General features: G+C 35.0%; 1 protein-coding gene across 10 annotated transcripts in view; it reads right to left on the bottom strand.

Annotated features, from left to right (window-relative positions):
• Positions 1-16,586, bottom strand: part of klhdc4 (kelch domain containing 4) — a 31,636-nt gene extending 15,050 nt beyond the window's left edge. For 9 of the 10 annotated variants that reach the window (XR_015525831.1, XR_015525833.1, XR_015525834.1 and 6 more), the window contains exons 1-11: positions 16,388-16,586; positions 16,208-16,299; positions 16,050-16,128; positions 14,425-14,523; positions 14,099-14,235; positions 11,506-11,598; positions 10,103-10,265; positions 7,749-7,827; positions 5,891-6,099; positions 3,994-4,408; positions 2,443-2,565 (exon numbers count right to left, since the gene is read on the bottom strand). Coding sequence is in view for 2 of the 10 variants with exons in the window: in XM_087311093.1 (XP_087167219.1) it covers positions 2,443-2,565; positions 3,994-4,408; positions 5,891-6,099; positions 7,749-7,827; positions 10,103-10,265; positions 11,506-11,598; positions 14,099-14,235; positions 14,425-14,523; positions 16,050-16,128; positions 16,208-16,299; positions 16,388-16,486 (1,588 nt within the window). In the remaining 8 variants the exon portion in view is untranslated. Of the gene's footprint in view, positions 1-2,442; positions 2,566-3,993; positions 4,409-5,890; positions 6,254-6,355; positions 7,828-10,102; positions 10,266-11,505; positions 11,599-14,098; positions 14,236-14,424; positions 14,524-16,049; positions 16,129-16,207; positions 16,300-16,387 lie in introns of all 10 variants that reach the window. The other variant, XR_015525836.1, reaches the window with a different exon arrangement.

The raw sequence follows: 16,586 nt of genomic DNA on the forward strand, positions 1-16,586 counted from the left end.
TTTAAAATTGTACTCCTGCCTCTTTAATGAATATTTTTGAAATATCAGAAAAAAAAATTGCAGGAGCACTTTTAGCCTAGCTTAGCATAAATCATTGTATCAGATTAGACCATTAGCATCTTTCAAAAAATTAAAGTTTTGATCATTTTCCTATTTAAAGCCTAAATCTTCTGTAGTTACATCGTGTAATAAGAATGATGCTAAATAAAAAGTTGCTATTTTCTAAGTTGATGGGGCAAGAAACTCTACTCTCTTTTAACTCTAGGGGACTTCTAGTGTTTCTTTAACACATTTTTTTTCCTTCTGGAGCATTTAAACTTCTGAACAGCCTCATATTTATAAATTCAACTATTATTTTTTCTATTGAAGTAAAAATCGAAGCCACCTGTAAAACCTTGGCACCTGAAGTAATAAAACAGAGATACTTTGAACACAAAACACTCCTGTTGAGGGTGATGAGGTGACGAAGTCTCTTTGTTTAGCATGCTATTCAACCACTCCGCAGCCACAAGCTAACAATCAGTGACGTTATTACAACTGACAAGCGAAACAGGCATCTAACAATAATGAATTTAAGCGAGACGGACCCCAAAGCGAAACACACAGCTCTGGTTGTCAAAGAAGATCAGCGGATGTTGACCTGGGCCTTGGCAGATAAACACTATTGTCATCTGCTCATGTCTACCTCGTGGACCTGACCCAAATCACAGGCCTCGATCATTCAAGAAAAAAAAATGTGTGTCCACCCTCAGGCATGTACTGTGAATTGCTTAAATAGGCACGAAGGTTTGATCTGACACTTTTGCCTGTCACAAATATAATTTTTAAGTGGATGCTAGGGCTGTATAAATAGATTTAGCATCAAAATTGCAATGTGTCGAGTCAGGACTATTGTTGAGTAGGCACCACAGTTCAGAACACGTGTGATTTGTGGAGTCATTGCAGTTTAACAGTTTAAAGGTTTATCATTTGCATGTGTTTTGAAGACCTGCTGTGACCATGTAAGAATTTTAAGCAAGAAACTTTGATGGTAGTTTAACAATTTTTAAGATTAAGACTATACAGTGTTCTTTTACATTTGATTATTTAAATTCTGTACATTCTGTGGGTGGATAGATGGATGGATGGATATATAACGATGGATGAATAGATTAATATAAAGATGGATGGATATAACGATGAGTGGATGCATATAAAGATGGATGGATATAACGATGAGTGGATGCATATAAAGATGGATGGATATAACGATGAGTGGATGCATATAAAGATGGATGGATGGATGTAACGATGTAACGATGGGTGGATGCATATAACGGTGGATTGATGGATGGATGGATGGATGGATGGATGGATGGATGGATGGATATGATGGGAGGATGGATATAAAGATATGTGGATATCTAATGATGGGTGGATGGATATCTAATGATGGGTGGATAGATTACGATGAGCGGATGGATATAACGATGGATGGATGCATGGATGGAATGATATAACAATGGGTGGATAGATGGATGCATATAACAATGGATGGATGGATGGATAAAACAATGAATGGATATAATGATGGATGAATGAATGGATGGATGGATGGTTGAATAAATTGATTAATATAAAAGGTAGATGGATGGATATAACGATGGATGGATGGATAAAATGATGGATGGATGGATGGATGGATAAAATGATAGATTGATGGATGGATGGATGGATATAACGATGGTGGATAGTTGCATATAACGATGAATGAATATAACAATGGATAGATAAAATGATGATTGATGATATAAAGGTAGATGGATGGATATAACGATTAATGGATGGATGAATAAAAATGTGATGGATGGATGGTTGGATGAATGGATGGATGGCATATAAAGATGGATGGATAAAATTGATGGATGGATAGATAGATGGATGAATGGATAAAACGATGGATGGATGGCATATAAAGATGGATGGATAAAATGATGGATGGATGGATGGATGGATGGGCATACCGGTGGATGGATGGACATAACAATGGTTGGATGGATATAGCGATAGATGCATGGATGGATATAACGATGGATGGATGGATATAACGATGAATGGATGGATATAACGATGGATGGATGGATATAACGATGGATGGATGGATGGATGGATGGATATAACGATGAATGGATGGATATAACGATGGATGGATGGATGGATGGATGAATATAACGATAAGTGGAAGGACGAATAGATTTAAGACTACAGAGAAACGTAAAAGCATTGTGATTTTATCATTATATTTTATGCAGATGTACTCACAGCAGTTCTTTGGAAATAGAACTATTCAAGTCATTTGGTGAAATTGTATTCATATCTCAATTAATAGCAGAAAAACTAAATATTGTAATGTCGGATTTTCCCAATATTTGCAGCGCTGGTGGGTGGTGGTGAAATACATACCTTCTTCACTCTCGTCATCAGATTCCTCCTCGTCTTCATCATCTTCCTCATCATCACCACCTTTTGCGTCCCCTTCTTCTTTTTCATCTTCCGATTCGGATTCTTCCAGCCACTCCTGAGTCTCTGAAATGAGAGTTCAGTGCTTCAGTTTGGCGAGAACAAAACACTTTTGGCATGTTATACTTCTTGCTACTGAACAATTGAAATGAAATGGAAAAAAATTATAATAAAAATGAAATTCATTTTATCTATACAGTTCGATGGTCAGATGGATAACAGGCTACATGTAGAATGGTAAAACAATACATGGAGTTATAGACATGTCTAAAATAATAGAATAATGGATTTAACAATAGATATACTGATAGATGGAAAGATGGATATAACAACGGATGGATGGATGAATAAATAAATGGATGGATGGATATAACTATGGATGGATGAATATAACGATGGATGATGGGTGGCTTAAACAATGTTTGGATGGATGGATGGATGGATGGATGGATGTAATTATGTATGCATGTATGTATGGATGCATATAACAATGTATGTATGAATGGCTTAAACAATGTTTGGATGAATGGATATAAGGATGGAAGGACAATGGATGAACAGATATAACGATGGGTGGATGAATAGATAGATATAAGGATGAGTGGATGGAATAATAGAACTATAAATAAAACGATAACCAAAATGGTAGATAGATGGATGGATCAATGGATGGATATACCAATAAAATAATAGATATAATTTATGGGTGGATGAATAAATGGATGGATGGATGGATGGATGGATGGATGATGGATGGTTAAATATAATGATAGATAGATGGTTAAAACAATGGATGGATAGATATAATGATAGATAGATGGATGGATATAACAATGGATGGAGGGATGGATGGATATAACTATAGATGGATGAAAATAACGATAGATGTATGGATGGATATAACAATGAATGGATGGATGGATGGATGTAATAATGTATGCATGTATGTATGGATGGCTATAACAATGTATGTATGGATGGCTTAAACAATGTTTGAATGAATGGATATAAGGATGGATGGACAATTTATGGATGAATAGATATAAGGATGGGTGGATGGAATAATAGAACTATAAACAAAACGATAGAAAAAATGCTGGATAGATGGATGGATCAACATAAAGATGGATGAATGGATAGATATACCAATGAAATAATAGATATAATTTATGGGTGGATGAATAAATGGATGGATGGATATAACGATAGATAGAAGGATATATCGATGGATGGATAGATAGATATAATGATGAATAGATGGATGGATATAACGATAGATGTAATAATAGAACGATAGGTGGAACAATACACAAAAAGATAGATAGGTAGACAGAACGTTGGATAGGTAGACAGAATGATCGATAGATGGACAGAACGTCAGAACCACAGCTAGACCAAATAACAGATAAATGAACAAAGATATACAACCTTAGATGTAAATAAAACAGATGTAACGACAGACTGTCAGCCATAATATTTTTTTCCTCCACTTACTGGGGTCCATCTCCACTAGGACGTCCCACTGCTCCATCTTGTGCAGGTCTAGGCTGTAGAGGTCGCTGAGTGTGAACTGTCGATCTCCCACCTCAAACATTCCCCCATACAAGAACAACTTGCCATGCTTCACCGTTGTCATGGCGTTGGAGCGAGGACAGGGCTCCACCGAGGGAGCTGCAGCCGCCGCCTCCTCTTCCACCTCTTCATCCTCCTCCTCCTCCTCCTCCTCACTGTCCTCCTCTGCCTGAGTGGCTGGAATCACTTCCTTGATGGTCATAACTGTTCCGTCCTCAGCAACAATCTCTTTAATAATCTCTGTGGGACCCTGTGCCTCCTCTTTCTCCTCTTCAGTTTCATTCATCTGCTCTGTCTTCTTCCCACGGCGCCTCTTTTTCTTTTCTGACTTGTTGCCCTGGCAAACGAAAAAAGTAAAATGTATAGAGACTGGCATTTACAAAATGACAGACAGATAAACAGATAAACGTAAATATATAACAATTGACATAAGTAGAGTATATGGATCCATAAAATGGTAGAGCAACAGAGCAGCAGCAAGACATACAAAATTACAGATTGCTAGAACAATTAATAGATAGAGTGCTAGAAAGATAGAATGAAAGCTAGAATAGATAAAACAATAGAACGAGAGAGAGAAAGATAGATAGATGGACGGACGGACGGACGGACGGACGGACGGACGGACGGACGGACGGACGGACGGACGGACGGACGGACGGACGGACGGACGGACGGACGGACAGACAGACAGACAGACAGACACTAGCAATTTACTAAAACAAAACATGACAGATAGAACAACAGAATGATGGATAGAATGATACAATGATGGAACGATACAACAACAGAAAGATAAATTGAACGATTGACTAAATAAAAGAATGACTGATAGAAATATAGATAAAACCACAGAATGATAGAACGACAGAACAATAGTTAGAACATTACAAAGATAGAAAGAACGATAAATTGAACAATTGACAGAATGACAGAACAATTGACAGAATGATAAAACGACTGATAGAATTATAGTCAGAATGATAGAACTATAGAACAAACAATAGAACGATACATAGAACAATAGATAAATGATAGAATGATAGATAGAACGATAGATAAAATTATAGAACAAATGGAAGATAGAACGAAAGATCAATAGATAGTTTTATTCCAGCAGTTTACTGAAACAAAACATGACAGTGTAGAATGATAGAACGATAGACAGAATGATAGAATGATAGATAGAACGATAGATAGAATGATGGAACGATAGATAGACTGATAGAACCATTGATAGAACGACTGATAGAATGATTAATAGAATGATAACATGTTAGATAGAACGATAGATAGATTGAACAATGGATAGAACAATATAATGACAGATAGAAAGATGGCATGATAAATAGAATGATAGCATGATAGATAGAATAATAGTACGATGGATAGAACGATGGATGGATATATTATAGTGGTTTACTGAAACAAAACATGACATAGACATGACATAGACAAAAGATGACATAGAACGAGAGATAAAACAACAGAATGAGATAGAACAATAGAACAATAAATAGAATGATACAATGATAGAACAATACAACAATAGCATGATAGATTGAACGATTGACAGAATAATAGAATAAATTATAGAATTATAGATAGATCAACAGAACAGTAAATAGAACCTTACAAAGATAGATAGAATGATAAATTGAATGATTGACAGAATGACAGAACAATTGATATAATAATAAAACAATTGATAGAATTATAGACAGACAGACAGACAGACAGACAGACAGATAGATAGATAGATAGATAGATAGATAGATAGATAGATAGATAGACAGATAGATAGATAGACATGACCAACCTTTAGCTGAGCAGGAAACCAGCGGTTTTTGTTCATGTCATAAAAGTAAAGGTCGTTAAAAAAGTCTCCTTCCAGAGACTCCTCGTCCTCCTCATCACAGACACCACCGAAGAGCAGCGCTCGCCCCCCGGGGCCCACTGCTAGAGAGAAGCCGGATCGAGGAGGAGGCTTCACTCCGGAAGGGTTCACTCGCGTCCATGTCCACTTCTCTGCAGGACAGGGTTACAAAGAATGAGCGGATATCTTTCAGGCAGAACGCAGATCTTCAAAGCAGAAATGAGCAATAGAGATTGACTACTTTAATTTTTAAGTATTTTTGCTACATAATATTTTACATTTTCGTTTTATTAATTAGCATCGGGGCTGTACAGTGAAGCAGTGGGTAGCACGTTCACCTCACATCAAGAAGATTACTAGTTTGAGCCTTGAAGTTTGCATGTTCTCGCCACAGAAGAACGCTGGAGCTTAGACAGAGTGACCATCAGGTTATTGATCACCTCCCTCACTATGGGCCTTCTCCCCCGATCACTCAGCTTAGATGGCAGGCCAGCTCTAGAAAGAGTCCTGGTAGTTCCAAACATCTTCAACTTACAGATGATGGAGGCCACTGTGCTCATTGGAACTTTCAGAGCAGCAGAAATTTTTTTGTATCCCTTCCCAGCCTTGTGCCTCGAGACAATCCCATCTCGGAGGTCTACAGACAATCCCTTAGTTTGTGCTTTGACATGTAATGTCAACCCTGGGACTTTATATAGACAGGTGTCTGCCTTTCCAAATCATGTTCAATCAACTGAATTTACCACAGGTGAACTCCAATTAAGCTGCTGAAAACTGTACGAAATGTACCCGAGCTAAATTTGTTTTGTTTTAATTAGTTTAGTTTTTCTTTTTAATAAATTTGCAACAATTTCAAAAACTCTTTTCACATTGTCATTATGGTGTATTGTGTGTAAAATTTTGAGGAAATAAATTAACTGAATCCATTTTGGAATTAGGCAATATCATAAAAAATGTGGAAAAAGTGAAGCGCTATGAATACTCTCCAGGTGCAGTGTATTTGTTTTAAAATCATTTGTATGTCAAATAAGATCTGTCTTTCTTAGTGTCTTGTTTCTAGTCCAAATATAAAACAATTCTTAAATAAAGAAGCATTTTCTAGACAGGTAAAACATTTTGTCTTGTTTTAAAAATAAACTGACAAAATTATGTGAGATTTTTAATAAAATAAGCAAAATAATCTATGAAAAAGGCCAAAACTGACTTAATCTTGGCAAATATTTCTAAAGACGACAAAATTTTTTTGCTTTACTGAAAAATGCTTATTGTCTTAAAAATGTTTATATATTTGGACTAGAAACCAAACAAAAACTAAATAACTCGACAATAAATTTGACCAGAAAGATCAGAATCACATCCATTTAATGGAGATGCATTTATGGGGCCAATTGTAAAAGTAACTGTTTTCATATATCTAGACAGCCATCCAATCAGAGAACACGTTACCTGGTGGTACCATCCACTAAGACAGTGTTTCTCAACCATGTTCCTGAAGGACAACCAGTTCTGCACATTTTCAAAGTCTCATTAACCAAACACACCTGATTCATATCATCAGCTCATTAGCAGAAACTAAAAGACATGTAATGGATGTGACAGACAAAGGAGACATCTAAAACATGCATTGTTGGTGGTCCTCCAGGAACGTGGTTGAGAAACACTGCTCTAAGATATCAAAATAGACAATAAGCCAATGTAATGAGGGATTAAATAAAGTAGAGTTTTAAAAGCAAGAACAAGAAGTGGACAGAAAAGCAGCTGATGTTAAACAAGCGCTCGGCGGAGGCACTAATGATGGCACCTTGGTCCTCTTTGCCCTCCCTCCTCAGCAGGAACATGTCAGAATGGATGGTTCCTTTATCCACATCCTTCTTCGCTCTCTGCAAGAGAAAGGCGGCCATTACCACCTACGTCTGTTTACTCTCGTGGGTTTACTCAAGGACGAGCTCCTGGAAATGACACAATATCTCGCTCGGTGCGTGGAGCGTTTTACCATAAACATGCTCACACAGAATCAAGCTAAATGAAACAGAATAAACACAGCACAAACATATTGCCATTGTATCGTTTACAGTTTAACCTGAATGGTCATATGTGGAGGGAAGAGGTTTAAATATCGCCATTTCGAGATCTTTAATTAATCTCCAATTCAGTTGTTGAGATTTTGTTATATAATTATGCAACAAGTAGTTAAGGCTGTAAAACTGATGCCTTTGTATAACAATATTCCTACAGTACTGTGATTAAAATATCATAGCCATGAGAACTTACAATAACTAACAAAAAAAATTATTGTTAACATTTGTGTTTTATTTGTATTTATTTTATCATAGAGACAGTGAATGCATATTAAAAAATAGCTGCTTGTTCGAAGTATTTATTTAAACTGAGCTGAAACAACACAATTCTTAGGGTGTTTTTGGGACAACTTAATTGTTTTATGTTCAATCCATTTAAAATAACCTAATCGAATTGTGTTGGGACAACATGAATGAATTGTGTGGAATCCTGCATGTTTTACAGTACAGTAAAAACAACATGTTATAATTAAAAATAAAATTCTATTTTAATATATAAAAGTGCATTTTTAGAAAATAGCTGCATTTTTACCATCATTATTTCCATCTTCAGTATCTGCTAATTTCAAGAAACATTTCTTATTATTAATAATAGTGATGGTAAAAGTTATGCTGTCCTTTTTTTAGTAGGTAGGTAGATAGATCGGTAACAGCAGAATGACTAGCTAGATAGACAGACAGACAGTTGGCTAGAATGACAGATCAATAATAGATTTTTAGCTAGAACAATAGAACTTTAGATAGAATGCTAGATAGAACGACAGATAGAATGAGAAAAATAGATAGAATGATAGAAAGATTGACAGATAGAATAATGAAATAAATAGAATGATAAATAGAACGACAGATCAAATAACAGAGAAATAGATAAATTGACAGATACAACGATAATGAAATAGATAAAATGATCAAAGAATAGCTGCTAGATAAATATATCGACAGACAGATAGAATGATATAGAGAATAAATGAACAATAGAACAAAAGATGAAATGAAACATAAAACGATGAATAGAAGATATAACTTTATACATTTTAAATTAGAATTATTAAAGCTTACATTTAAATATTTCCTAAATGATGTTTAACAGAGCAAAACAATTTTCACAGTATGTCTGATATATTTTTTTCTTCTGGAGAAAGCCTTATTTGTTTTATTTTGGCTAGAATAAAAGCAGTTTTTAATATTTTAAACACCATTTTAAGGTCAAAATTATTAGCCCCTTTAAGCTATTTTTTGATAGTTTACAGAACAAACCATAGTTATACAATGACTTGCCTAATTACCCTAACTTGCCTAGTTAACCTAATTAACCTAGTTAAGCCTTTAAATGTCACTTTAAGCTGTATAGAAGTGTCTTGAAAATCATTTAGTAGAATATTATTTACTATCATCAAAGCAAAGATAAAATAAATCAGTTATTAAAACTTTTATGTTTAGAAATGTGTTGAAAAAAATCTTCTCTCCATTAAACAGAAATAAAAAAAATAGACAAAAATAAACACGGTGGCTAATAATTCAGGGGGGTTAATAATTCTGACTTTAACTGTAAGACTATATGTTTTCAGCATTCTTTGGAAAATAGAAAGTTTCCAAACTACTGCAATTGTTAATCAATTTAATGCATCCTTGCTCTACATGATTTTCTTTAAAAATAAAGAAACAAATCTCTAAGGAACATCTCTGAAACATTTAAGAAATAACTTTAAATTATTAGTAGTAGTTTTTAATATTAGTTTTTAAATAAATATTTAAAATATAAAATATAACATGTGTAATACAATATTTAATGCATGAAAGAATAAATAAATATATGAACTGATTATAATTGCATATTAGGTGCAGCATTATTAGAAGAATGATTAGAAACATGTAATCGAAAACAAAAATACGGAGAATGATTTGCAGACTATGCAACATTTCATTCCATGAGTTCATTAAAAGTATTTTTCTCTATCTGTAATTTAACTTCTGCTCCCATTTTAGGTTGTGAAAAGTTGAATTAGGACCTTTTTAAAACCCCTAAAAAAATTAGAAGAGCAAAAAAGTTTAATACAGTAATAATCAGAAGACATACAGCTTTGGAGTATCCTCCGTAGATAATGACACCATTTCCGTCAGAAGTGGGGGTCATTTGACAGGCTGATCGTGGACAAGGGCCAGTTCCTGTAGGCTGGAGACGACTCCATGTGAACGTGTCCAAGTTAAACGCGTGAACATCATTGTAATAGATATAATCCCTGTAAGTAACACACACACACACACACACACACACACACACACACACACACACACACACACACACACACACACACACAAACACACAAACACACACACACGTTTGTTTTTTGTGAAAAGTGGGCATATTACATAGGTTTTCATTCATTTTATACTGTCCAAACCGTATATTGCATTGCCCTTACCCCACCCTACTCCTAAACCCAACCCCATCACAGGAGACAGTGTGCAGCTTTACTCTCTGATTAAACTCATCCTGTGTGTTTATAAGCTTTTTGAGAAATGAGGACGTCACCAATTTCCTCATATTTCACTTTCTTTTTGCAATGCCTGTGTCATACCCAGGTCATTATACAGATTTGTGTCCTGATGTCACAAAACCACGTAAACACACACACACACACACACACACACACACACACACACACACACACACACACACACACACACACACACAATCAAGAAATATAGTTTTAACTTTAAGTAAGAAATGTAGTTTTTGTAGATTTTAAATAATATACATTTAAAATTGATACATTGATACAATATATAGATTTGCTTGAATTTCTGTTTAACGAAAATATTTCTTTTCAACACAAATCTTAAACACAACAGTTTTTAATAACTTTTTTCTAATAACTGTATTCTTTTATCTTTGCCATAATGACATAATTAATGTACATGTACATAATATGATGTACATAATATTCTACTAGATATTTTCCAAGACACTAGTATTCAGCTAAAGTGACATTTAAAAGGCTTAACTAGCTTAATCAGGCAAGTTAATGAGGTGAGTCATTGTATAAAACAGTGGTTTGTTCTGTGGACAATTGAAAGTAAATATTGCTTAAGGGGCTAATAGTATTGACCTTAAAAATGTAAAACTGCTTTTATTGAAGCCAAAATAAAACAAATAAGACTTTCTCCAGAAGAAAAAATATTATAGGAAATACTGTGAATTTTTTTTGCTCTGTTAAACATCATTTGGGAAAATTTTGCAAAAGAAAAAAAAAAAATCACAGGAGGACTAATACTAAGTGCAACTGTATATAACTATCTAAATATGGTATATTTTATTACCAATACTTACAACTGAGTAAAAAATACATTCTAATACTAATCAAATACTGTACACAATTTTTAAAACATCAGGGTAGTCATTTTGGTCCCACTCAAGGGTAAAACAAAGTCACATTTTTTCCCTGTAGTGATTTCAGTAAAGAGGGGTTCGGTCGTCACCTAGTGCTCTCATGGAAGCCTCCGAACACAAGCAGCTGCCGTTTGCTGAGGACCATACGATGTCCACTTCTGCCAGACGGAGCACCAGGAGCTCTGAGAGGACAAAGAGGACACCAAGTCAGAAGTCAATCCTGTTAGTTTAGTCTTCTATGACCTCTAGTCACAGCACGGTGACAAAACCGCATCTTAAAATCCTTGCTGAGCTTTCATGAAGAGCAAACACAATGGGACTTCCGGCTCAACTTAAGGAAAAGAGCGCTGATCAGTGGCTTGTGTGCGTCTCAGTGTTTATTTTGGTATTTTACATTTTTATTTTGGTACTTTTACTAATGTCCTGATGTACTAATTAGATTGCGAATGTAATGTACTTCCGATATACTTCTGTCGTTTTTCTTTACTAATTAACAATTATTAAAATATTTGAACTCATGTTAAATAAAAAAAGGAAGGTATTTTTGTAGCACTTTTCTTACATCAGTCATTTCAGTTTCACTTTCACTTTAAATAAAATGGTTTAGGCTTGATGTTTATAATAAATCTTGTTAACAACTAAGGCCAGTAAGCTTTCCATTTATTTGATATTTATATAAATTTTTGTTCCTTTTTCTGCTAATTGAAGGACAAAAACGTTTATATCGTTAGTTAACATCTTGTTTATTTAGGGTCACAGGTAGTGTATTATACTATATTTCTGAATGACTTTTATTATTTAATAATTAATTTTTTAGGCTTTATTTTCCGTTTAAATAAAAAGAAAATATTTGTAAATTTTAGTTTTACAGAAAATTGATTTTTGATTAGATTGAATAGATTTATCTTTTTTAATCCCTTTTTTAAAATTAAGGATATGCATAAAATATTTGTTAAAGTGTAGTGAAACGTTTATATAACATGTTTATATCGTTAGTAAACATTTTGTTTGTTTAGAGCCACAGGTGCAGTAGTGTCTGTTTAGGTGTGAACCTACACTGGTTCGGTTACGAATAATATGCCGTCCAATCATTCGATATCTCGGTGCATTAACGATGCTTTCCATAAACAAAATATTTTACTTAACTGTACTTAACACATTAAATCTTGTATTAAAATTTATAATTTATAGATATATTTATATATTATTTGTAATACAATTTTGTCCTTTAATACAAGCAGTCAGATATATGTACTGTACCTTTCCTTTAATTTTACCTGCACTTTTTTTGAACGTATCAATCAAAACAAAAGTACATCCACAGAACAACAAATAAACAAATGCAAATATTATCCGCTTGCTTTTTGAGCAAGTTTATGATTGATCACATGCTGAACAGAAAGGCGGCGATTGGCTTTAACGGTCAGTTTGGCTTTGGCACTGTTCAGCAAACATATTAGCCCCTTTCACACAGTGATACCAGTAAATATAGTTTTTAGAACGACTTTCCCCGTAAATTAAAAAAAGAGCTGTTCACACAGGCGAGGACGTTATGGAATTTTTCCGGAAAAGAGCATTCACGCATCCATTCCAAAATACTGGTAAATTCTGACATCAATAACCAGAAATGACCTCTAGCAGCAGCGCTTGTATTTGTAAACATTTGACTACATCACAAACTCTGTGGATGGATCAGTATTGTGAACAACTTCGATGAAAACCAATAGAGAAACACTTTCGCAAGTAGAGATATACATAATAAGTGTGTGTGCTGGCGCTTACGGGCTGTTTCACGGGCACTCGCAAAGCTTTAGGGTAAACAAACAACGGCTTATCATAAGCATCTTATCGATAATTATTTACACGGTTGGCATTAAGATGAACATATAAACATTTTCTGACTAATTTCTAGTAGCTAAATGTGTCTGGAAAAATATTCAAAGGCTTTTATTCTCATAAACTGCGCGGACGTGAATGCGTCTGACTGTTCTTATTGGCTAAAGCAGACGTCTCACGTCAGCACATTTTAGACGTGCACGCGCTCTTTCCGGCAATCTTTTTTCTGCGTTTACACAGCGCAGCATTCTGGCAAATTACCGGTAATGTTACATCTTCTCTTCCCGGGAAATAACCAGAACGAATTTACATGTATTTTCAAAAAGGGCCTGTTCACACATACACACCTTTGCAGAAAATTGCCGGTAATTTTCCGGAAATGTCTGAATGTGTGAAAGGGGCTAATGACACGAACACTGATGTTAAACAGCTGCAGCGATCAGAGTTTACAGCTTTTATTTTTACTAGCTGGGTTCTATTGCACTTCACCGTCAGTGAAAGACTTTCCAGCAAACTAAAAGCAGTGAATTGGCACACTTATCTGGTTTTTAAGTAGTTGGACCATTTTAATTGCTCGCAGTCTCCTCCCTCGCTATATAATGCATATGTGATAAATGACATCAGTACATGATAACCGGTTATGATTATTACTGAACCGATCCTGAATTTTTCGTGTCTGGATCGAAAAAACAATTCATTTTGACACCCCTACAATTTTTATTTGTATTTTTTTTTATCCTCTACAAACATGTGATGATAAATACTCTATCAGCTCTCAATGACTTTATAACACACTGCTCAAGTATTGCAAAGCTCACAGCGAGTTGTGAAAAACAAAACACTCACTTGACTTGCTCCCATGTGCGCGTCCCCAAGTGAAGCACCCACAGATCTTTATAGTGATAAAACTGTTCTCCGTCAGGAGACGCAAACTCGCCCCCAAACACCCACATCTGTCCCCCACCCTGGGGAACCACCACTGCCTGCAGGGAGATGGAGAAACAGCAGCAAAAAATGTAAATAGGGACAATGACTTCTTATGTTAACACAGTCTGACCCCTGGTGGACAAAAGTGGAATTATATATAATGCATTAGCTGAATATAAATCAGTGTTATGTTTTTTTTTTTATTATTATTCATGTGTTCTGTACTTAAATATTTAAAAGAGTACCTGTTGAGCACAGCGACGTGGAGGAGGGTTCGGGACGTCTGCTTTTACCCAGCTGTTTTTCTTTATGTTGCAGAAGTATAATTCATTGTACAAAAATGTCTGGAAAAAAATGAGACATTTGAGGGAAATCAAGTCAAGGCTTTTTGGGGAAGCACGTAGCTTGTGTATATATTTATGCCACATTTGCACAGTAACAACACAATTATTATGCATTTACCATTTACCTACCTACTTTACAAAGAGGTTGTATTGGTTAACATTATGTAATATACATTAGTAAATACAAATTAACTATGAACAACGCATCTGTTAAACATTACTTAATCTCTGTTAATGTTAACTAGATGTATATTAATGCATTAACATATGAGCTTAAGGTGAACAATTACTTGTCTAGGTACTTTAACTTAATATTTCTTCATGGTACAAATTAATTTTTCTAGATACAGCAACTTACTTTTCTAGACATCGCAAATTAATTCTAGACACCGCAATTAAATTTTCCTAAGTACAGCAACTTAATTTTTCTAGTTACCTCAACTTAATTTCTCTAGACATCACAACTTAGTTTTTCTAGATACCGCATCTTAATATTTCTAGTCGGTACAACTTAATTATTTAATTTTGTACAACTTTTTAATTTAGATTTACAGAGATATAACAAAAATAAACAAAATTTTAATACAAGAAAAAAGACACAAATGAGCTTTCATTAATTCATTAATTTTCCTTCAGCTTAGTCCCTTATTTATCAGGGGTCGCCACAGCAAAATTAACGGGCGAACTATTCCAGCATATGTTTTACACAGCAGGTGCCCTTCCAGCCGCAACCCAGTACTGGGAAACATCCATACACTCTCACATTCACACAAGCACTCATACAGTATGACCAATTTAGTTTATCCACTTCACCTACACCGCATATCTTTGGACAGTGGGAGAAACCGGAGCACCTGGAGAAAACTCACCCTAACACGGGGAGAACAAGCAAACTCCACACAGAAATTCCAACTTCCATTCTGCTTTTCTATAAACCATATCATGACTTTCCTTGCTTCCTAGTGTCAATTTAGCTTATGCGTGTAGCTACAAACTAGAGAAAATTGGTTAGGGGAAACAACTTATGCTGCAAAACACTTCATAAAGCAAAAGTTCACCCAATAATGAAAATACAGTCACCATTTATTCTCTCTTCACTTGTTTCAAGCCTGTTTGAGTTTCTTTTCCTCTCTTGTGAATAAAAGAAAATCTTTTTTAAAAATGACAGAAAACCGGTAGCCATTGACTTCAATAGTACTTTGTTCATACTAAGCGTGACAGTGTTTTCCAGTTTCCAACATTCCTCAAAATATCTTATTTTGTGTTCAAGAAAGAAAAAAAAGAAATTCAAAGGTACCAAAAACCAAGGTTAGTTAATGGTAAATAACATTTCATTTTTTTTATGATAATTTAATGATAAATAATTTCCAGTTGGTTAAAACTTGTCACTACATCTTATACTAGTAGTAACAAAATTATTCAGGAGTTTCTGGAACATGACAGCTCAATGACCATCTCATATCCACAAATAGTTAGGTGTAATACATAACTAAAGGTTTACCAATTGGCATAGCAACAATACTCACTTTCTTTCCATTGAAAAATTCCCCTCCAAATAAAATGAGCTCGTCTTTTTCGGGATGGGCGCACAGTGAGGCATTCAACCTGCAAATTAAATGAGTTGTCAATCAAATGTCACAGTCACGTCACGTGACGTGACTCACACCTGTACACAAGAACACACCTGGGAGACGGAGGCGCGCAAGCAGTCTCCACCACTTGCGTCTTTTTCGCGTCCAGAGACTGAAATTCGGCGATTAATGCCTCTAAATCCTCCTGTTTCAAAAATATGCATTTATTTAAATAGCATTCATGCCAGGTTCCCAGTATCCGTGTTGCTATCTTATGCTATAGAGTCACTTACCTCCTCTCTTTTTGACCTTTTGGACACTTTCTTTTCCATTTTGGCGGCGGTTTTCTCCGCTCCTTTTACTTTCTTTTCTTTTTTACCCTTTTTACCCATTTTGATGATTTTGAACAGCACAGCTCGAGCAAAAGCGTGACAATTACACCCACATGGCGATTTAAATGAACTACAAGAAAACCTATCAAACACTTCCGCC

Source organism: Danio rerio, chromosome 25 (genome assembly GCF_052040795.2).
Source record: "Danio rerio strain M-AB ecotype USA chromosome 25, GRCz13ab, whole genome shotgun sequence".
Classification (NCBI taxonomy): Eukaryota; Metazoa; Chordata; class Actinopteri; order Cypriniformes; family Danionidae; genus Danio; species Danio rerio.